The sequence below is a fragment of the Neophocaena asiaeorientalis genome, unplaced genomic scaffold (genome assembly GCF_003031525.2).
Source record: "Neophocaena asiaeorientalis asiaeorientalis breed wild unplaced genomic scaffold, Neophocaena_asiaeorientalis_V1.1 scaffold438, whole genome shotgun sequence".
In the NCBI taxonomy this organism is placed as follows: Eukaryota; Metazoa; Chordata; class Mammalia; order Artiodactyla; family Phocoenidae; genus Neophocaena; species Neophocaena asiaeorientalis.
Genome location: NW_020173491.1, coordinates 6,692,864 through 6,715,922, shown reverse-complemented (window position 1 = coordinate 6,715,922; position 23,059 = coordinate 6,692,864). Strand labels below are relative to the sequence as shown.

General features: G+C 44.1%; 1 protein-coding gene across 3 annotated transcripts in view; it reads right to left on the bottom strand.

Moving 5' to 3' along the window:
• NUP93 (nucleoporin 93) overlaps positions 1–21,806 on the bottom strand; it is a 104,841-nt gene extending 83,035 nt beyond the window's left edge. The window contains exons 1-2 of one of the 3 annotated variants that reach the window (XM_024747453.1): positions 21,701–21,806; positions 5,823–6,015 (exon numbers count right to left, since the gene is read on the bottom strand). In XM_024747453.1, coding sequence (XP_024603221.1) covers positions 5,823–6,001 — 179 coding nt within the window. In that variant the 5' untranslated portion in view covers positions 6,002–6,015; positions 21,701–21,806. Of the gene's footprint in view, positions 1–5,822; positions 6,016–21,700 lie in introns of those variants that run through there. The other 2 variants (XM_024747455.1, XM_024747454.1) reach the window with 2 other exon arrangements.
• Positions 21,807–23,059: the final 1,253 nt, after the last annotated feature.

Here is a 23,059-nt window from a genome sequence, read left to right as displayed (position 1 = left end):
CTAAGTAAAACAATATGGCGGCTTCTCAAAAAACTAAAAATAGAACTACTATATAATCCAGCAATTCCACTCTGGGGTATGTACTTGGCAAAAATGAAAACACTAAACCAAAAAGATACATGCATCCAATGTTCACAGCAGCACTATTTACAATAGCCAAGATATGAAAACAACCCAAGTGCCCATCCATAGATGATAAAGAAGATGTGATACACACATATGGTGGACTGTTACTCAGCCATAAAAAAGAATGAGGGACTTCCCTGGTGGCGCAGTGGTTAAGAATCCACCTGCCAATGCAGGGGACACAGGTTTGATCCCTGGTCCAGGAAGATCCCACATGCCACAGAGCAACTAAGCCCATGAGCTGCAACTACTGAGCCTGCGCTCTAGAGCCCGTGAGCCACAACTACTGAGCCCACACGCCACAACTACTGAAGCCCGCATGCCCTAGATCCCACACGCCACAACTACTGAAGCCCGTGTGCCTAGAGCTCGTGTTCCACAATAAGAGAAGCCACCAAAATTAGAAGCCCACGCACTGCAACGAAGAGTAGCACCCGCTCACAACAGGTAGAGAAAGCCCCTGCAGCAACGAAGACCCAATGCAGCCAAAAACAAACAAAAAAGAATGAAAATCTGCCATTTGCAGCAATGTGGATGGGCTGAGAGAACATTACGCTTAATGAAATAAGTCAGACAGAGAAAAACAAATACTGTATGATATCACTTACAAGTGGAATCTAAAAAATAATGCAAACCAACATATACGCAAAACAGAAACAGACTCACAGATATAGAAAACAAACTAATGGTTACCAAAAGGGGGAGGGAAAGGGGGAGGGGTAAATTAGGGGTATGGGATTAAGAGATACAAACTACTATATATAAAATAGATAAGCAACAAGGATATATTGTATAGCACAGGGAATTATTATATCCATTATCTTGTGACAACTTTTAACGGACTATAATCCGTAAAAATATTGAATCACAACGCTGTACACCTGAAACTAATATAATATTGTAAATCAACTATACTTCAAAACAAATTGGGTTGTCTTTTTATTATTGAGTTGTAAGAGTTTTTAATATGTTCTGGGTATAAGCCCCTTATTCGACATATATTGTAATATGCAAATATTTTCTCCCCATTCTGTGGGTTGTTTTCTCTCCTGATAGCGTCCTTTAAAACACAAAAGTTTTTTAATTTTGATGAAGTTCAGTTTATCTATTTTTGATTCTGTCACTTATGCTTTTGGTTTCACATCCAAGAAGGTCAGAAGATTTACACCTACTTTTAAGAGTTTTAAAGTTTTAAAGCTTTAAAGACACATACATATGATTTCACTTATACGTAGAATCTAAAAACCAAATCAAATGAACAAACATAACAAAACAGACTCACAGATTCAAAGAACAAACAGGTGGTTGCCAAAGGGGAGGGAGGTGGGGGGAATGAGTGAAATAGGTGAGGGAGATTAAGAGGTACAAACTTCTAATTATGAAATAAATGCGTCACTGGAATGAAAGGCACAGCATGGGGAATATAGTCAATAATATTGTAATAACGTTGTACGGTGACAGATGGTAACTAGACTTATTGTGGTGACCATTTTGTAATGTACAGAAATATCGAGTCACTATGCTGTGCACCTGGAACTAACATAGTGTTAAAGGTCAATTATACTCAACTAACAAAAAATTTAAAAAAAAGGAATTGTTTCGGTCATTCTAGGTTCCTTGAATTTCCATATGAATTTTAGGATCAATTTACAAATCGCTGCAAAAAAGCCAGCTGGGATTTTGATATGAATTGCATGTAATCTATAGATCAATTTGGGGAGTGTTACCATCTTAATAATATAAAGTCTTCCAATCCATGAATATGGACTTTCTTTCACCTGCTTTCTTAAATAAATGATAAAGTACTATACCCTTTCCTCCACCTTGCATGTTTATTTTACTTAACGATATGGCCTGGAGTCGCTCCATCCATGGCAGTGTATATTCTCATTCCTTTGTGCTACTGAAAAGCTATGCACATGTACCAATATTCAACCAGTCCCATACTGATGGATGTCAGAGTTGTTTCCAACTTTTGCTATTACAAATAATGCTGCAAAGAATAACCCTGTGCACACATCTTTTCGTACTTTTGCCAGTGTATCTTTGGGAGAGATTCCCTGAAAGCGGGACTGCTGGGTCAAGAGTAAATGCACTAGCTATTGCCAAATTCTGTGCCGCAGGCACTCGATCTCCACCAGAGATACATGAGAACGTATCCAGTGCCTAGTGATTTTAAGGCATACCAGGATTGGGAACCTTGGCATTTAAAAATTAACTATTAGAATTATGAGAAGAGAAAGGTCATCCAAGTGGCTGGTGCCTGGAGGAGCTGTGGGCCTGTGCAGTGCATATGCAGAAGTCCTGATGGGGGAGGGGGAGGGAGGAACGATGAAGGAGGCAGGGAATCTAGGGTAGGGATGGTTTTACAAATAAAGGCTGTACCAGAAACTTTCAGCTTCTAAGGGTGGAAAAATCCAAAGGTTCCCTGCCCCCAACCTGCCCCAATTTTTGTAAGCCAGGCAGCCTCTCTTGAGCACAGAGCCAGAGAGGCTGGAGTCAAACAGTCCAGTCCCAGGAGAACAGAAGGACAAAAGCTGTTCTCAGTCAGTATACATGGGGAGCAGAAAAAAAGTCAAGAGGCTTGAGTTAGTCCCACCAGTCACTTACTGACTGAAAATCCTGGGTGCATCACTTTTCCAAGCTTCCTTTTTCTCCTGCTAACATGTGAAGGAAAACCCTGCCTCTCTCACCTCTCAGGCTTGTGAAGACCAGTCAAGAGAGCACCTATTATAAGCCTATGGGAACTGAAAGTGCCTTACAAACGTGAGGGATTCTCACTGCCCAAGCTGGATTTGAGTTCTGGTGTGACCGACCACTTACTATCTGACTCTCCTCAATTATAAAACAGAGACAGTAACACTTATTTCACAGGGTTATTTTAAGAGGAAAGTATAAAATGCATGTAAAGTACTTGGCACAATGTCTGACAAACAGTAAGTGCTTTAAAAGGTAAGTTAGTACGAGCATAGTAAAGTTATAATCTGCTCTTTAACTTTGGGCAAATAAATGTTTATACATGCTTTGCTTGAACATGAAGAAAAGTGTGAAAGAATAAGTAAATTAATAACACTGATTACCTTGGAGGGTAAAGTTAGGGAGAGAGAACGATTGCTGCATTTTTCTTTGTACACCTCTAGGTTGTTTGGCTTCTGAGCTGAATGGAAAAATCCAATGAGGCATCTCCAATGAGAAAAAGGGGGGATGCAATTGACGATGTGTACCCAGGGAGGGCTTCACAGCTAGTGATAATATTCCACGTCTTAACTGTGCACAGGAGTATTCATTCATTTTCCTATTATTTACACCAGGAGTCAGCAAACTTATTCTATAAAAGGCAGACAGTAAGTGCTTCAGGCTTTGCCGGCCATACAGTCTCTGTCATCACTACTCAACTCTGCTACTGTAGCACAAAGGCAGCATAGACAATACATAAACAAGTAAGTGTGCCTGTGTTCCAATAAAACTTTAACAGGCAGCAGGTTGGATTGGGCTCCTGGGTCTTAGTCAGCCAAACCCTGATTTATACCTTTATATATGTTATACATATGCTTCTTTATGTGTGAAGGTATTTTACAATTTAAGAATACCACACATGCAAAAAAGCCAGCAAATCTGCTCCCTAAAATGAAAAATCCAACAAAGTCTATTTAAACAAATGAATTTCAACACAGAACAATTCACTCTTAGGTCTACAAGCTAATCTTAAATAAAATCTTGAAGACAGAAATTTTTTTCAAAATTTATTTCGTGTAAGAAAATTTTCCCTATTCACTTCTCTCCTCTGCCCTCATCCAGTACTGAAATATTCACATCACACTTTATGTCTCTGCCTATCAAGGAGATGGAAAAATACAGTCATCAGCCCTTTGGTTTCTTTTTGAGCACCTGCCCCACCCTATACCCATTCTTTCAATGTTCCAACTTCCTCCTCCCTAAAATGATGAATTTAAGGTAGAAAGATATGAGGAAGAATGGAAATTTACAAGAAAGAGAGCATGACTGATAATTGTTCCCAAGAAAACATTTTCCCTTTTTGCTCTTAATAGGCTGTAAAGCTAATGCAATTAAATTATAACTATAGCAACTCAGCTGGCATCACAGTCCTTTCGCTCCAGCAGCATCCTTTCACACAAGCAAAACCCTGCACGCTAAAGACCCAGGGTAACTGCAGGCAACCAGCAGCAGCAGCAGTAGGAGCCTGCAGGGAGGGCAAGTTAGCAGAAATGTCTAAAGGCTGGATGGGGTGCTGAGGAAAAGTGTAGTGGAGCAGTTGGCTGCATTTAGCTACAAGGCTGGATAATGAAAAACCCCTGCCAGGGTTCCCCTGATTTGCCTTTACCAATACCAACAGAACACTAACTAGTATTTTAATAAATAAAATTCTGGGGAGGCCTACATAAGAATTTCTACAACATCCTTACTGACTCAGCAGAGCAGCCAAAACATTCAGCTCTCAAGATTAGTTGGGAAAAAAAAAATGTAGCCCTTATACTCACCCCCTGTGACATTTACTATGTATCCAAAACAATGTCCCCACCTTAACACCAGCACTTAGGTCTTATCAAGTTTAAGGAATGAAGACTGAGCAGATGACTGACGATTTCCCATACAGTATTTCCCACAGAGAATCTCAGCCACTTTCCAGACCCAGCAAGGTCACCAGTAACAGCACCTCTGCATCCTCCCATGACCCTTCGATCAGGGCTAAAGGAGCATACACTCTGAAGTCAACCTCATTGGGTTTGAATCCTAACTCACTACTCACCAGCTGTGTGATCTGAGAGAGTTACTTGCCCTTTTTGAGCCTTAGCTGCTCATCTGTAATACAGGGACCACAGTCCTACTATTTGTTGTGAGGATTAAGCAAAATCTTACTGATGCATAAGTAACCAGTAAATCACATTTCCTATGGAAAGAGGCGAGATTTTTTCCTGCCTCACCAAATAATAAGCTTCTTAAGGGAAAGGACCATGTCTAATTCATGGTTGTAGTCCCAGAGACAGCCCAGGCCTGGCACAGCGGGGATCCCAAACACATGTCTGTGGAATCAACAACCCAAAGCATGTTGTGAGGCAGCAGCAGCCACTGGCCAGTCAACCTGCATTTTTCTCCTGCTGCACTCTCTGGAGGCTCACCCACTTTCCTCTTCTACAATCAACTGGCAGCCACCGCATTTCCAAGGCCTTTTAGAAGCAGCCTCTGGGGTCGCTGACAGTAAGCAGACAGGACTCCTCACTTGGATGGCTTCTCATCACTAACTGCTCATCAGTTTCTTCCAAGTACTCTTAAAAACTCTGCTCATCACTGGGCCCTCTCTGGCTTGGAGGGTAACATTTATCTGTGTGACCCACATTTACCAATATACTACGTGAGCCATTTATCACCAACAGTCAGTGAACCCAAGCAGGAATGACTGGGACGGTTTCTGTATGACAAAGCCCTTCACCCTTTCTCACCCTGATCATCTCTGCCTGTGATAGGGGCTCGCAGCTTGGTCAGGCAGACAAGTGGAAAACCCAGGAGGCAGGGAGACAAAGCAAGGCTGCTGACCTGTTTATAAAACCTCTCTTGAATTCCTGAGACTCTGGCTTGTATCTGTCTTTTACAGACTACATCCAAATTCAAGGCAGGAAAGAAGCAGATCCTGCCCCCGAGCCACCCAGCACCAGTGCTGCCTCCCCACCAGTACTCACGCCTTGACATCTGCTGTCTCCTGGGATGTGCGTGTGAGGGTACGGGAACGCAGGCGCTCGCCTGCCTGCTGGATCTCCTGTAGGTTCCGTTCCACATGGGGAAGCTCTGAGATGCCCTCGGTCTCAGCGGCAAGCTGTTCAGCTTGCTGAAGGAGCTCACCAAACCCCTCAGTATCCATTGGAGATGCAGATCCTAGGTGGGGGAGAAAAAGGAAGAGACCCAAATCAAGAGGAAGGATAGGCTTCAAACACTGCCTGAACCTGTCACAAGCTTAACGAAACACGAGGACTTTTTGTAAACAGACAAGGAGACAGCTCATCAACAAGCAGGATTTGTTCCTGAACATAGCCCAAGAAAAACAGTCCTGACAGAGAAAATGAGTCAGACTGAGAAGAAATAGATCATTTCTGTCCATACTGACAGCCCCAAGATTGATTTCTGCCACCAGAACAAACGCAAAGATATTAAAGCACAGATCAGAATTCCTGCCTCACTTCAGACTCAAAGCCGACAAGGCAACAGAAGCCATGGTGGCAACCTCTGGGAGGCGTAAAGAACCCTCACTCAAACTTCCTCTCCCTCCACTTGTCTTAGACAGAAAAACACCTCCACCCGCAGACGGCTGGCAATTTATATGGCCATCTCATCTCATATGATTCCCAAACAACTCCATGAGGACCCTGAGAAGACAGAGAAGGAACTCCAGTCCACAGAGCTCAGTTCTGTGCCTAGAATACTCTCTGCTGCAATGAGGCTGAACTGAAACCAGAAGAACACAGGTCTTCTGACTAATCCCATTAGTCTCCTTCGCTAACATGAAAGACAGTCTTTTAAAATTCATGTCCAAGTCTCCATTCACTCATTCTTCAGCTTTATCTCTGAGACCAGAGATCCATGTCTGCTTATTATATGACATTCAGAATATGACTTGTTAATATATCTACTACTTTTAGAGATACTGTTGCAACTAATAATTATACTAATTTAAGTAGCAGCTGGCTTCTAGACCATGAATATTATTAGCAAGATCACCTGTTTCTCCAACAACTGAGAAAAGCTCTGTGAACAATGTTGATATTTAATGCATATTACACATTTATGAATCTTCTATATACTGTACCATCCTTGTATAAGGTTCATAACTAAGAGAAGGAGTTTTAAACTCCTACCACTATTTAAGTCAACAGAAGATAAATAGTATCAACATCATCTTAAAAAATTACATTGCTAAGAGGTTAACAAAATTATTATTTACTAAAAAAAGAACAATATTCTTTAAATAGTAGCTCTTGATTATATTTTTCCCCTTTGTTTTAAACCCATGGCTTCTATTGTACTTTAGAAATCCCTGTGGTCTAGAATTGTAGTTACAATGTTAATGTAATATATAATTATATCTCAGCTATGAAGCTCAGGTTAATGTTAAAAGAGCATGGTTTCCACCATAAATCCACAGCAGCAGAATAAGGACTTTTAAAAATGAACATTAAAGGACATTAACTTTAAAGGCAAGGGCACAAGGTTAAAACAAAAATAGCTCAGCTGGAGTAAACATGAAGACATTTTGGTATTCTTTATGAAATGCCAAGCTGAATTTAATCTTTAGACAAAAAGTCATATACACTGTAACTCTTTACCTAAAGTTTCTAGATAATCACTGTCATTTTTTTTTTTTTTTTTTTACCTAATAGAATCAAGCTGTAACTGGCCACCTCTACCTGTGAGAAAATGTGGATCACAGATTGAGAAGGGTATTCTGGGGGACAGAAGAAGAAAGAAGCAGAGAGTATAATTAAACGACGGCTCCTGCTTGATGGAGAAATGTTTTTCCTCAGAAACCTATAGGGCCAGTGATGTTCTATGAACTACCAGAAACATGGTCACTCACCAGAAAGAGGAAAAAAAAAGAAATATGCTGCCTTTTACCACCACACTTTTTTTTTTTTTTTTTTGCGGTACGTGGGCCTCTCACTGTTGTGGCCTCTCCTGTTGCGGAGCACAGGCTCCGGACGCACAGGTCAGCGGCCATGGGTCACGGGCCCAGCCGCTCCGCGGCATGTGGGACCTTCCCGGACCGGGGCACGAACCCGCGTCCCCTGCATCAGCAGGTGGACTCTCAACCACTGCGCCACCAGGGAAACCCTCCCCACACTTTTTTTTTTACTCTAAGATAAAAATAATTTGTCTAACAGAGCCAAGGAGAAGGAAATATTTTTTCTTTCATAAGGAAAATTCTGGAACTCCCTGAATAAAACAAAACTTTTTAATGTTCAAAAAAAGAAGAAAAATAAAGGAAAAAATATATCTATCATTTCACGTAACATTTCCATGTCAGACAAATTCAGACAAAGAAAATGCTCAACTTCTCAAATGACTTGCCCATACAAAGATTTAAAGTGATGGATCTAAGGGTAATAAATGCAAAATAAAAGTCATGATTTACTTTAATATGGTCCAATAAATATGATTTTTAAAAGTTAACTAAATAGAATTATTTTGACCATAGTAAAATAAAGGCTGAATCTCTAAACAACATCCTAAACTTAGTATGCCCCAAACTGAGCTTTAACCTTTCATCTACAAAACCTGCTCCTTGGCCTGCTCCAGTCAGTTGCTTGGGCCAAAATCCTTAAGGGCCTCCCTGACTCACATCCCACATTCAAATAGGCCAACAAAGCCTTACAAATCTACCGTCAAAATGCACCCAGAATCTACCTCTTCCCACCACATTCCCCCACCCAAGTCACTCTCACCTCTTCCTGGCTTCCCAGCTTCAGGCCTTGTCTCCTACAGTGTCTTCTCAATCCAGCAATCAATGATCCTTTGAAAGTCTGATCACATCCATCCTCTGTTTAAACTTCTTGTACAGAGTGAAGCCCTACAGAAGCAAGCCATCTCTTCTTACCTCCTAGACTCATCTCCAGTCCTGTCCCCCTTCCTTTCCTGGGCTCCAGCCACCCTGGGGCCTCCTTGCTGGTCCCCCAGTGGGTCAAGCACATTCCTGCCCTAGAGGCTTTCTTTGTACTCCTTATTTCCTCTACCTGGAACGCACCTCTCCCAGATATGCTCATGGCTGATTCCCTATCTCTCTCAGCTAAACTGTCAGCTTGCCTCTGATGCCGACCTATAACAAAATATTTACGAGTGCAACCTGCAACCACCCTCAGCACTGCCCCCCACCCCCAGCTAGAATGTAAACTGCACAAGGATAGGGTTTTTTTGCCTGTTTTGTTCACCGAGGTACCCCAGGTTCTTAGAACAGTGCCTGGCACATAGTAGGTTCTCATCTGTTCAATGAATGGGAGTTTTATTCTTCCGTTTGTGGAGACTGTTCTTCTTGAAGGCTTCCTACACACTCTTGCCAAATCAGCACCCACTGGCAAGCAGAGACCAAAGCAAAAACATTCCCTTCCGACTACCAACTGATACTTAACATTTCTGAGGCTGCACAGCATAAGGCAGAGACAGTATAAATGGCACAAATTCAGATCACACTTGGTCCAGACTAGTGCTTTCCCTCTAAATACCCAGACAAAAACCCAGTGATATTTTAGAAGAAACAGCCCAGTTTTCAGGTGAACAAATTCCAAACTAAAAGAACAAATATACATACAGGAAGAACTGTGCTATATAAGTTTAGAGTAGAAAATAAGCTTCTCCATGTCTGTCTGAGAGAAGAGAGAAATGTATATGATACCATATTTGGGAAAAACTGGATCTGTCCTGCATTGTAACTCAACCAGTGGAAACTGATTTACAAAAAAGTTATCAAAGTTTCCAAATGTATACTTTGATGTAGTCATCATCTCATTAAAATTTTTAAACATATGGTTAATTTTACACATTTAAAGATGATTTTTAACCCTTCTGCAAAATAAATATCAATTTAGCCACAAAATATAGGGGTTAAACAAACCAAATATCAATTTTGACCCAAGATACTGAAAACTGATCATGAAAATAACCTCACTAGCTTTGTCCAATAGTGAGAACCAGAATGATTAGTGGGAGCGGAGGTGAGAGGGTGAAGTCCAAGCTCTGTGCTGGGAAAAAAATCTGGCCAAGACACACGCAGAGACTGGATGCCAGCTGCACCCCTGGGGAGCTACGGAGGAGGGAGCCAGGAAGAAGCCACACTGAGAACCCACAGAAGTGGGATGTAGAACAGTCAATGCAGCAAAACTGGGGCTGGACCAGAAAAGGCCAGCAAGGACAGACAGCACTAAGGCTCCTCTCTGTCAGCATGACTCTGAGCCTGATTGTTGAGAGGTCTCTGGAAACACCGAAAGGTGCTTCAGAGAGCATGGCAGGGTACCAGGGCCCTAAGCAACAAATTGCTCTCCGTGCCTCTTGGCAGAAGTCCTACTGAGCCTCCACAGACCTCCTCAAACACCCGAGTAAGCCTAAAATGAAGGGCAAACTTATCACTGCTGTTAGAAAGCAAGACTGGTTATCCTTTGGTGGTGGGGGGGTGGGGTGGGGGGGAACAGGAGGAGGCAGAAAGGAGGCTTCTGGGGGGCTGGTAACTTTGTTTCTTTATTCTGGGTGCTGCTTAATAGTGTGTTCATTTTGAGAACATTCACTGAGATAGACTCGTGATTTATGTACTTTTCTGACTGTGTATTGCACTTCAATAAAAAGTACCCCATCAAAATGAAGGACAATGACCCACTGTTTTTCAGAGGTTGCAGACACCCTGCTATATTAGAAATGGTGGGACTTCCCTGGTGGTCCAGTGGTTAAGACTCTGTGGTTCCAATGCAGGGGGTGCAGGTTCGATCCCTGGTCTGGGAACTAAGATTCCACATACTCCGCGGTATAGCCAAAAAATTTTTTAAAATTGAAAATAAATAATAGGGCTTCCCTGGTGGTGCAGTGGTTGACAGTCTGCCTGCCGATGCAGGGGACACGGGTTCGAGCCCTGGTCTGGGAGGATCCCACATGCCACGGAGCAACTGGGCCCGTGAGCCACAACTACTGAACCTGCGCGTCTGGAGCCTGTGCTCCGCGACGAGAGGCCACGATAGTGAGAGGCCTGCGCGCCGCGATTAAGAGTGGCCCCCGCTCGCCGCAACTGGAGAAAGCCCTCCCACAGAAACGAAGACCCAACACAGCCATAAATAAATAAAATAAAATTTTTTAAAAACTGGATCATATATTCACCTTTCTCTTTAAAAAAAAAAAAACTCTTGAACAATGAGATTTGTTGAGTTTCTCAGTTGGTGAATGCATCCACACGCTGGGAGAAGGGTGTACCCCGGTTCCACAAAGACAGAAGCTCCTGTGCTAAGGACTCTTCCAGACCCCGTCCTATGTACCTCTTTACCTAGCCATTCATCCTTCATAATAAATCAGTTGATTTACCCTGGGGATAAAACCCAAATCTCCCCTCATCATTTCCTCATCTCTAAAGAGGAGATGATAATGCTTACCTCCTTCAAGGGGTTGATGATACACAGAAAGTATTTTATTAATTCTCCTGATTTATATCACTGTAAAATGCTATTTTAGCTTTTTCCCAAAGTTGCCAATTTGGCAACACTTTGTCAATTATAAATGTCTCTGCTTCAAAAAAATCTTCTAGCAAATATATGATACTAAATTATGACTTATTTAATCACAGCTTCATATCATTCAGTAAGAACTTCTGGGAGACACCTGCAATTTCTAAATGTACAGTTTTTACATTCCCCACTATCAAATATGGTTTTAATTATAAATACAAATTTCCACAATGAAGGTGTGATTCAAAAGAAATTTAGCATTGAATTTCAAGTGGAAATCTTGCCCTCAAACTTATTATTAATTAGACTGTAACAGGATTAAAACACAAGAACAGTGTTCAATGTCCAACACCAAGATTAATGAGGAAAGCCTCACAGGAGGTGTCAAAAGCTGAAGACTCTTTCTGCTCTCCTCTCTTCTTCTGAATACATAAACTATGGTTAAATGACAGCATCACTCTACTTTGTACTGTATCTGTCAGCTGTCAATTACAACAAGCAAAAGAAAATTACATCCTAACAAGATACTATTGTTTCAGATGCCTCTAGAAGATGAAAACAATGATTAACAACAAAAAAAGTGCTGTTGGATTAACTCCTTATAGTCCTGTGAAACTAAGTAAAAAAGTTAGACCTAATCATTATTCAGAAGGTAGACTTCTGGAGAAAACAAAGAACTACTTTTGCAAATATGTTCCTATAAAAGGGTTTCATCTTCAAGGAATTCATGGAAAAGACTCTGACAAGTACAGGTTTCTGGTAACTGACTATACTGCTGAACTGAATGAAAAAACATTTTCAGAACTCTAATGGAAAACGCATGAATTCATAAAAGTGCTAACAAAAGATCAAGATGAAAAAAAATTAATTACATGGGACTGAGTGAACTGATGAGGATGATTATAATTTTTGTGACTTTCTGTTTGAATAAAAAAAATAAAAAATCCCACAAGGACTCAGAGGCAAAAAATATACAAATCAATTTTTACTGAAAAATAAAGGAGCTGTTACAGTGGAGGATTACTGGACTGAATGTCAATATTATGACATAGTATGAGTGTGTTTCGTGTTTGGTAACTGCAATCATTATTGCTTTTGTTGTGGTCACCCATTTACAATGCTTGGTGTCAGTTTATTTATCTCTTGTAAAAATAAAATACAGTGTGTGTGTGTGAAAAAAAAAATTTCTTAATAGCTGGTCTCTATTTTAAGTAATAGATTTATTTGTAAACATGTTGTAAATAACTGCTATTGGTTGAAAAAAAATTTTTTTAATAAATAAAATAAAATAAATCTAAAAAAACACAAAAAAACAAAGAATTAAAATAAAGTACCCTAGACAGAAGAGAAATTAAAGACCTGAGTGATTCAGTACAAGTATGGGCCTGGATGACTCAGTGTTTGCAGTAAGGAGTGTGTAGTATCAGCTTTCTTGATACGTAACACTTGTATTATTTCATCTTCAACGAGCAAAGAGGAGCAAGCTGGCATCACACAGAAACATAAAGCAACCACACAGCCTACCTTCCGACAAATTCTTGGAGTAGAACTGTGCACCCCATCCTGGCTTTGCCCCACATCATCTCTCTGACCCTGGGACCGGCCCTTCCGCATCTCTGGTTCCCAGTTTCACCACCGGTGAGAGGAAGGGGTTGGCTCAGGTGATTTCTAAGGTCCTGCCCACCATGAAGAATCTACAGATATTTTAATCTGTAGATTAAATCTGGGATATTTTAATTCAGTCTTTAAACTGAATTAAAGGAAGGAGCAGCCCCATTTCAGCGGTGATGAAAAGTATCTGTATAAAGAACCTGAGGTATGATACAGGCCCCATAATTTCAGCTGGCATAAACAGGGGCAGACCACCAAGTCTACCTCCAAAAGGCTCTGGCTCATCTCGAAACCAACGGTTCTCAGCTGGGGGCAGCTTTGCTCCCCAGGGAGCACTTGCAATATATAGAGGCATTTTTGGTTGTCACAACTGAGAGAGAGAGGTGACGTGCTACTGACATCTAGATGGCAGAGGCCAGGGATGCTGCTAAACATCCTATGATGCACAGCACAACCTCCACAACAAAGAATTATTCAGCCTAAAACATCAATTGTGTCAAGGTTGAGAAACCCTGCTGTAAACTAAGGAAGGCTTCCTGTCCTGAGAGCCATGACACCAGCATCACAGGCACCAGGAACCCTGGGAAATATATGCACACATTTTTTTTAAAAAATATAAGAGAAGCACTATAGTTGTTATCAGATTCTAAAGTCTGAGTCCCCTGCCCCCCCCACCGACCCCAAATAATCTTAAAACACTGTATATACAGAATTATACCATTTGAGTTTTTAATGGTGGTAGTCATTCCCCGGTATACCACACAGCAACGGAAAAGATCAAACTAAAGCTACATGGAACAACAGGGATAAATTTCACAGACATGAGAATGAACTAAAGCACCAGACACCAAAAAAAGACACTGCATGATTCGATTTATATGGATTTTAATAAGAGAAAAAACTAATCTGTGGTGCTAGAAATCAGAACACTGGTTATCCGGGGGGTCGGTGGGGATGGGGAATGACTGGGAGGAAGCACAACAGAACTTTTCTGGTACTACAGACTGAAATGTGTCCCTCTAAAATTCATATGTTGAAGTCCTAACTCCCAATGTGAAGGCATTTGGAGAAGGGACCTTTGGGAGGTAATTAGGTTTAGATGAGGTCATGAAAAGGGGGCCCTCATGATGGGACCAGTACCCTCCTAAGAAGAGACACCAGAAAACTGCTTCCTCTATCTCCCACCCCTACTCCACACACACATTCACCCAGGAAAGTACATGTGAGCACACTTGAGACGGTGGCCACCTACGAGCCAAAAAGAGAGAGGGTCTTCACCAGAACCCAACCATGTGGCACCCTGGTCTCGGACTTCCTCCAGAACTGTGGAAAAACAAACTTCTGTTGTTTAAGCCACTCAGGCCATGGTGGTTTATATGGCAGCTGAAGGTAAGACACCAGGGTATTGGAAATACTCTATATCTCAATATGGGTGATCGTCACATGATTGAATACATATATAAAAATTCATCAAGCTATACACTCAACATATATTAAGTGTATATGTTAATATATATAATACACATATTAAGGTTTGTTCACAGATACAATTTAGAAGAAATAGCAAGAAACATAACATTAGCATAGCAAGAAACTTAGCATTATCTCCAGAGTGAGGGCAAATCTAAGATTTGGGAGATTTCTACTTTTCGTTGTATAACCCTCTGTCAATCTGAATCCTTTCCATAAGTGCATGTGACCTTTTCTAATTTTTAATAACTTGTTCATTTTAAAACTGCTCTAAGCTCCCTGCCTCAGCGTGTTTGTCTCACCACTGCCCCTGACTCCTCGATGGCAATGAATGTCAAATCCACACTCCCATCCTGCTTCTTGAACTCACGCTCCAAACCAGGAGCTTCCAGGCACTGCCGGTGCGTTTCCACTCAAACCCACAAATGCCACACCCGGTGCACCTCAAAATGCAGTTATCCACCCACCACCACCGCTGCCACCAGATGCCCTCCCAAACCCCTTCACCTGTACCTGGGCTGCACTCTCTCAGGTTCTAACTCACCCTTCTCCTTGCACCTGTGCATGACCTCGGACTGTTTATTTACAGCTATTCTCCACTCTCCAGACTCAGAAACCAAAACAGATGCAGACACATTTTTGAGAAAGAACACACAGGTATTCCTCATTATCCAAACTATTGCTCTCCCTGACAAAATCTCAGGAAACCAGATAGTACAGATTCAGATAACATGACATCCCTCACTCTCCAAATCTCTCATTACCTAAACAGATTTAGAGAGCAAGGGATACTTTATTTTTGCAGCATCTTCTGTTGCTTTTTTTCCTTTTCCAGCTTTATTGAGATATAACTGACACACAATATTGTGTAATTTTAAGGCACACAATGTGGTTTGATAGACATAAATACTGTGAAATGATTACCACAATAAGGTTAGTCTAACTGTTGCTTCCATCTTCATCACCATCACTCAAGGCCAGACTTCCCTCCCTTTAAGCCCAAGTTCTTGCTAGATGCAAGTTCCAGCCCCTCCCACTGCACATCACTCTGCTCACTGCGACCACGTTCCTCTTTCCACCATCACTTTCCCTATGTTGCTCCTGAACAAAAGCCCTCAATACCTTCCACTCACGGGATCCAGAGGAGGCACTGTTTTTGGAGAAACCCTGTGTACCAGTAATGTGATTCACTCTGCCCCTGACCATCCTCGTGCATACCCAGCTCTGTGCTCATGCCATTTTTCACAACCAGGAACATCTACTCACCTTCTACCACACCCCTGAGATCCAGCCAGGAACTGTACCCTCTAGCTGGATGACCTTGGGCAAGTTAATTACTCCCTCTGGGCCTCACCTGTGAAGTGGAAAAACAGACGTACCTTCCTCGCCTGCCACACAGTAACCACTCAAACATCAGCTATCGTTTTACCACGAATTCAAGTCCTACTTACCAAAATGGTTTTCCTCAATAGCCATCCCACAGGAATCTCCCCTCATCTAGATTCCTCTCTACTCCATTTATTTATTTGCCTTACATGTTTCTATGTGGCCAGCCATCTGTTTTTGTGCTCCACAGGGTTTCTTTTTTTTTTTTTTAATTTTTATTTATTTTTGGCTGCCTTGGCTCTTCGTTGCTGTGCATGGGCTTTCTCTAGTTGTGGCGAGCGGGGGCTACTCTTCGTTGCAGTGTGCGGGCTTCTCATTGCAATGGCTTCTCTCGCTGCGGAGCATGGGCTCTAAGTGCGCGGGCTACAGCAGTTGTGGCTTGTGGGCTCTAGAGCGCAGGCTCAGTAGTTGTGGTGCATGAGTTTAGTCGCTTTGCGGCATGTGGGATCTTCACGGACCAGGGCTCCAACCCCTGTCCCCTGCATTGGCCGGCGGATTCTTAACCACTGCGCCACTGGGGAAGTCCCTCCACAGGGTTTCTGCAGCCTCCTTATTTCACTCTGGAGTTCTCACAGAGCTACTTTCGTCACTATATAGTTGTTTATTTGCTGTTTTTGTTGTTTTTATGGGGGGACAAAGCGTGAGGACCTGTTAGTCCACCACCCTGCTGACATTCTCCTCATTTGCCTTATGTTATCATCTATTAATACCTAGATTCCTTCTCTCCCAAACAGCTTAAAATTTATTTTGTAGCTTTACCTTTTTTTTTAAATATGTAACTCCAACAGTGCCCTTAAACAGTAGCTAGATCCTCAACACAGTCACTAACTGCCAGAATAACCTTCAGCAAACCTTTCCCCAAATGCCTAATGACTCAATTTCTAAATTCCTGTGTTTGCCTTGTAAAGTTCACCAAAGTTAGAGCCCCATGTACATGTGAGCACACTCGAGATGGTGGCTACCAACAAGCCAGAAAGAGAGAGGGTCCTCACCAGAACCCAACCATGTGGCACCCTGGTCTTGGACTTCCAGCCTCCAGAACTGTAGAAAAACAAACTTCTGTTGTTTAAGCCACTCAGGTCATGGTGATTTATATGGCAGCTTTCCTTCATTCATTTAACAAATACTTATTGAGCATCTACCACATGCTAGGTACTGTTTGTTCAAAGCAATGGGGATGGAGCTATGGAAAAACCAGACAAAGTTCCCCAGCCTCAGGGAGCTTATGTCTATTAGGAGACAGACAATAAAAATGCATAAACATATAGACACATGATGCCAAGTATTGATAAATGCTATAAGGGAGGTAAAACAGGGAAATGCAGCAGAGTGGATGGTAGGACTGCTTTAGCTGGGGTGTTCTGAGAAGCTTCTTTTAAAAGGAAACCTTTGAGCAGAGACCTGATTGAAGTAAGGGGGTGAGCTATGTAGATATTTGGGGGAAGAATGTTCTTGCCAAGGAAACAAGGCAGAAGTGTAGTTTGCATAGTTGAAGAGCAGGAGGCCACGTGGCTGAAGCACATAATCATGGGGAAGGGTGGTGGGAGAAGGGGTTGGGACAGGGTCAGATCATGTCGGCTTCCCAGCACCAAGGACTCTGGATTTCAGCCTACTTATGACAGGAGCCAGTGAAGGGTTGAGCCTTCTCTAAGGCTCATTCCCACTGCTGTGTGGAGAACAGACAGGGGGCTTGAGGGGACAAAGTAAGAACAGGGAGACCAGTCAGGAGGCTACTCCATCACTCAGATGTGATACCTGAGACCTGTGTGGACCAGGGTGATAGTGGTGGAAGAGACAAAAAGTGGGTCTGATTCATGGATACTACATTTTAAGAGTAGATTTAGTGTAGACATGAATTGCTGATGTAGAGTGTGAGAGGAGAAAAGAAGTCAAGGACAATGCCAAGGTTTTAAGCCTGAGTAACTCAGACCATGGAGGTGCCATTTACTGAAACGAGGGAGACAGGGAAGGGAGTAAGCCTGACATCACAGGGTTGCCGTGAGGATGGCATTAGATTAGAGAAGTAAAGCCCATGGCAGAGACCTGCGCACAGCCAGAGCTCAGGAAGTGATGGTTGTCCTTTTTTTCCACTGTCATTGGTTCCTTCTAGGATTTAGGTCTCTCCTTCCCTAAAATAATTCCTCACCAGTAGGGGAAACTGGGTGAGGGGTACAGAGAACTCTGTACTATCCTGCATGTGTTCTATAAATCTAAAACAAATCTAAAATAAGAAGTTTATTTTTAAAAACTTCCTCGACCCCGTGTCCTCCTCTGGCTCCCACTCCCTTCATAAAGAGACGGCCATCCCCTGTCACGCATCATTCATTCATCACCACTGCCATCTAACTTTTGCTTGCCTGCCTCCCATTTCCTGAACTCCCCGGCAGTCACCACTGACCCAACTGCCAAATCCAACGGACTCTTCAATCCTTCCTTTCTCACAGCCTTTGACATCCTAACCACTCCTTCCTTCCTGAAACTCTCTCTTCCCAAGACGTGGAGACTCCACCTTCTCCTGGTTCTCCTCCTCCTCCTCCCTCTCTCAGCCTCCTTTGCTATGCCTCCTTCACCTACCCACCCCTCAAATGCCAAGCTTCTATCCTTGGACCTCCTCTTCTCACACTATATATTTCTCTGGATAACATCCACTTGAACTTCAACTACAATTCCTACCACAGCCATCCATCTCCCAGATGGCTACAGACCTCTCTGAATCCGTTCACATACACACGTGCATCCAAGAGAACCGCACACACACTCCTAAGCAGGCAGTGCCAGGAGGCTCAAGGCTGCCTTTCCATGGACCTCGGAGGCCTATCTGGGCCCAGGCAAGGACACTGACCTATCAAAACAAAGGTGACTTCCGTATCTCTATGTCCAGCCCAGCTCTCTCCCAGGGTCAATATTTCCAACTGTTCACCTGACATCTACAGCTGGCTGACCAGTGGATGCCTCAAACTACATATTATCCCAAACGCTTCACTTCTCTCCCCTCTTAGCTGCCACTGCCACCACCACCAGCACCACTTCCTCCTCCTGCATTTCCAGTCTCTCTTGATAACAACAATTAGCACCAGTCAATTCAGCCAGAAACCACCTCAGGCTCCCTTTCCTCTCCAAACAACCAATCTCCAGGTCCATCTCCTAAACCTTTCGGAAAGTCGAACCCTCATCTCTTTTGCCCCCACTCTAACCTCACGCTCTTCTCCTGATTACCTCAACAGTCTAAGCCTTCTTTTTCCTCTAACCTACACTCCCCTTGGCTAGAGAGGTCTTTCTGAAACGTTCCCCTGGCTTTATACCCTCAGGAACACCTTCCATCTCCTATAGAAGGAAGTGCTCTGGCGTTGACACGGCCAATAGGGGCACCCTCCAAAGAATGGGCACTGCCACCCTTACCATCCTCATCTCTTACTGCCTCCCGGCAAAGATACCCTAGCAATTCTCTACTCCTTGGGATGCCTCATGCTGTTTCCTCCCCTCACACACTGGCACATACAGGTGTACACTCTGCTAGAACACAAACATACCCTGGCACATGGAAACTCCTGTGTACCTTGCAAAGTCAGCTGGGACAGTCCTACCTACCTCAAACCCCTCCCACACTATTCTCAACCATCTATTACTGTTCTTCCCTGGCCAGGTGAAGAGTTGTGATGATTTTATTCCCAAGACTGTTTCTCTCTGTACATGGAGAATTCCTGTAGGGTGAGGTCCACAGACTGCTCAGCTTTGAATCCCCAGCTGCTAAGTTTGGTACAAACTTAAAAAAGTTACCGAATAAAATGTCTGCTGAATTAAAGTGACCTGTTCCCTGAACATACCTCAGGTCCTCACCTCCAGGTCTTTGCTCTGACCCCTCCTTCTCCTTGGCGTATCTATCTTTCTCTCTACCTTATTTTCTACCTCAGCCCATCAGGAAGCAGGTTTAGACACTCAAGTTCACCACATCTCTAATGTTCCCACCTCAGGGTATTTGCACTTGCTGTTCCCATTCCAGGAATGCTCTTGCCCGAGATACTCCCCTCTCTGATTTCAAACAGGTCTCTGTTCAGACATCCTTGCCCTCTTTTTAAAAAGGCCCTGCCACTACATGCTACCCCTGCGGGCTTATTGCTGATGATGTGCTCCACAGAAACAGCAGCTCAGTGAGCGCAGGCCTATCTCAGTCACCAATGGATCCCCAAGCCTCTAACAGTGTCAGGAACATGGATTTATTTTCTATTTGTTGAGCACCTACTGTGTGTCAGGTCTAGGTGCTGGGGATACATCAGGGAACAAAACAGATAACGTTCTAGAGGGGGAAAACAAGTAATACACAGATAAATGAGTAAAATATAAAAACGACTAAAGCAATAAAGATAGGAAGTGGGGAATGTCTCACTAGGTGACCCTTGAATAAAAACCTGAAAGAAGTGAGAGCGAACCATATGAATATTGAATTGCAAGCACAAAGGTCCTAAGGTCGAAGCATGTCTGCCATGTGGAAGGAGAGGGTAGCAGAAAACGAAAGTGGGAAAATAACAGTGGGTCATATTATGTAAAGCCTTAAAACTCACTGTAAGGAGTTCATCTTTAAATGAGATGGGGACCCACTGGAGGGTCCTTCTATCTGCTGTGCTGAAAATAGGGGCCAGGGCAGAAGCCAGGAGACCAGGTGGGAGACTATTTCAATAATCCAGGAGAGGTGATGGTGACCTGGCCCAGGATGCCAAGCATTGGATGTGAAGTAAGAAAGAAAGAGAGCAGTTAAGGATGACTCATAGGTTATCGGTCAGAGCCTTTTACATTACTGAGAAAAAAAAAAACAGCAAGAAAAGCAGTCTGGGAAGAGAAGTGGAGGGAACCTTGCTAGCCCTATCTTGAAATGTTCAGGTTGAGTTCCCTACAAATCATCACAGTGGAGATATTAAAGTAGGCAGCTGGATATAGGTCAAGGGAGAGGCCCAGGCTGGAGATATTCATGTGGGATCTGTTAACCTAATAAACAGGTATTAAGAACGATGAGCCTTGAGTGAGATCACCACGAATAAAAAATGAAAATGTCCCAAACACAAATTCACAAAGAAGAATAACTGAAAGAAAGAAAAAAGGATACGATGCCCAAGGGCACCCTCTCACAGCCCCCAAACAGAACAGAAAGGTGACCCTTGCTGAAAAACATTTTGGTCTAAACAAATCATAACCTCTTCTCACACCCGACAGAGGGGCAAACCTGGACCAGCAGCTCTGTCAATGGGTCGTCCAAACTTGGAACAAAGACCCCTGCGGTCGGCCCCGTAATTTTTAAAAAAGAGACCCAATAAATGCAGGAATTGCCTTTGCAGAGGATGGGGTGCTGTGGGCCCTGAGAAAGTGCGGGCCACCTCCAGGTTCTAATCACTAGCATCTCCCTGCATGGGATGGCGCATTCCGCTGGATGCAGACAGAGGAGATAGGCCAAGGCTCACAGGGTAGTCCCTTTCCCGGGAGGGAAACGCCTCCCGATAGAGTATCCCCGAGGAGCGAGCGAGGAAGCTGACAGGGCGCGGTCAGGAAGATACCAGGCGGAGTGTGGTGGCGGGGAGGGGCACCGATACAGCCAAGGGTAGACTCGCAGGGCAGGGGTGGGCGTGGCGCGCCGGCAGAGCGCTGTAGTGGGATAGGAGGGTCGCCAGGGGGCCGAGGCTCCGCATTCAGAAAGAGGGCAGATAGAAAGCACTCCCAGAGCGCAGCCCAACGCTATAATGGGGGGCGGTTCGACAGGGCGCTGTGTCGCAGGCGTCAGGCGTGCCGTCTGCCATGAGGCGAACGGGAAGTGTGAGCAGCACGGCTCCGAGCACGGGGACCGGGCTCCGCCCAGCCTCTGGACCTTAGGTTCAAGGACCTGGCCCGTGTCGAAACGACGGGGCCACAAACACCCTTACCTGGCGTTGCAGCCGCGTCAGCCGCTCAGGTCCGGGTTAGAAAACGCGCCGGCCGCGTCTCGCGCCGCTCGCCCGCGCTTTCGGATTGGCCGAGACAGGCCTTCCCAGAAGACCCCGCGCGGCGCGCCGCCAAATGAACTTTATGGAGACCCGAGGAGGAGGACACGGACAAGGGCGGGGTTTGGGCGGGGATTGGGCGGGGCCTTCGACTGAGCTCTCCCTCCCCACACGCACCCAGCCACCGCCCTCACCCCTCCCACTTGGTTAGAGTCGGCTCCTGCCAGAGAAAGCGATCCCACAATTGCCTGCGCGGATTTCTTACCCTTCATTGAACACCATCCGAGTGCCAGGCACTATTCTAGGTACTGGAGGCATAGTGGCAGCCACGGCAGACAAGATCCCTGCCCTAATGGAGTTCTCAAGCTGGTGGGGGAAACAAAATATAATAAATCACCTCCAGTTTGTAAGGAGGGCAATGACGAAAAACGCAGTGTGATGGGAGAGAGAATGTGGTCAGGGAGGGCCTCTCTGAGGAGGTGCTGGCTGAGCTGAAACATGAATGATGAGAAAGGGTCAGCCTTGCAGAGTCTTGGCTGCAGAACATTCTAAGTAGAGGGAACAAATCTGAAGGCTCCACCGGGAAACAAGCCTGGTGTTTGAAGAATAGAAAGAAGGGGAGTATGACTGCTAGAGGATGATCCAGCTCAGGTGCGATAAGACTCACAGTTGGCTGGGGCCAGACTTTCAGGTCCTTCAGGCCACAGCAAGAAAGTTGAAGTTATTCCTCATGCAAGTGGAAGCCACTGGAGGATCTGAAGCCAAACTGTGACATGAGCTGACTTACCTTTATAGACGATCTCTCTAGCCCTCTGGGTAGAAAAGAGGGAAGCAGAGAGGAGCTGGGAGGCTATTTCTGTGTCCAAGACATAAGGAGAGTGGACCTTTGATTGTCACAGTGCCCACTCATGCAACATACATTAGTGCTCACAATATGCCCAAAATGAATGAGACCCAGTCCTTACGATCTGGTGAGGAAGCAGAATGTATTTCAATGTAACGTGCTAAGTGCATGACAAAGCTATATAAGGATGCTAAGGGTGTTTAACCCGGTCTGGTGGGTTGAAAGTCAAGCAGGCCTTCTCAGGGGAAGTGACACCTTAACTGAGCCATAAGGATGAATAGGGCTTAGAATGGCAGAGAGAGAGGAGGTTTTTCCTGGCCTAGGGAATGGTGTAAGCAAAGGTAGAGAGGAGAGAAATAGTGCTATTCCCACCCTCACCACACCTTTCCTCTCACTTCTGACAGATTCTCTCCTTGACAGAACTCTAGCCAGGCTCCTCTGAGCCCTGTTCTCTTCTA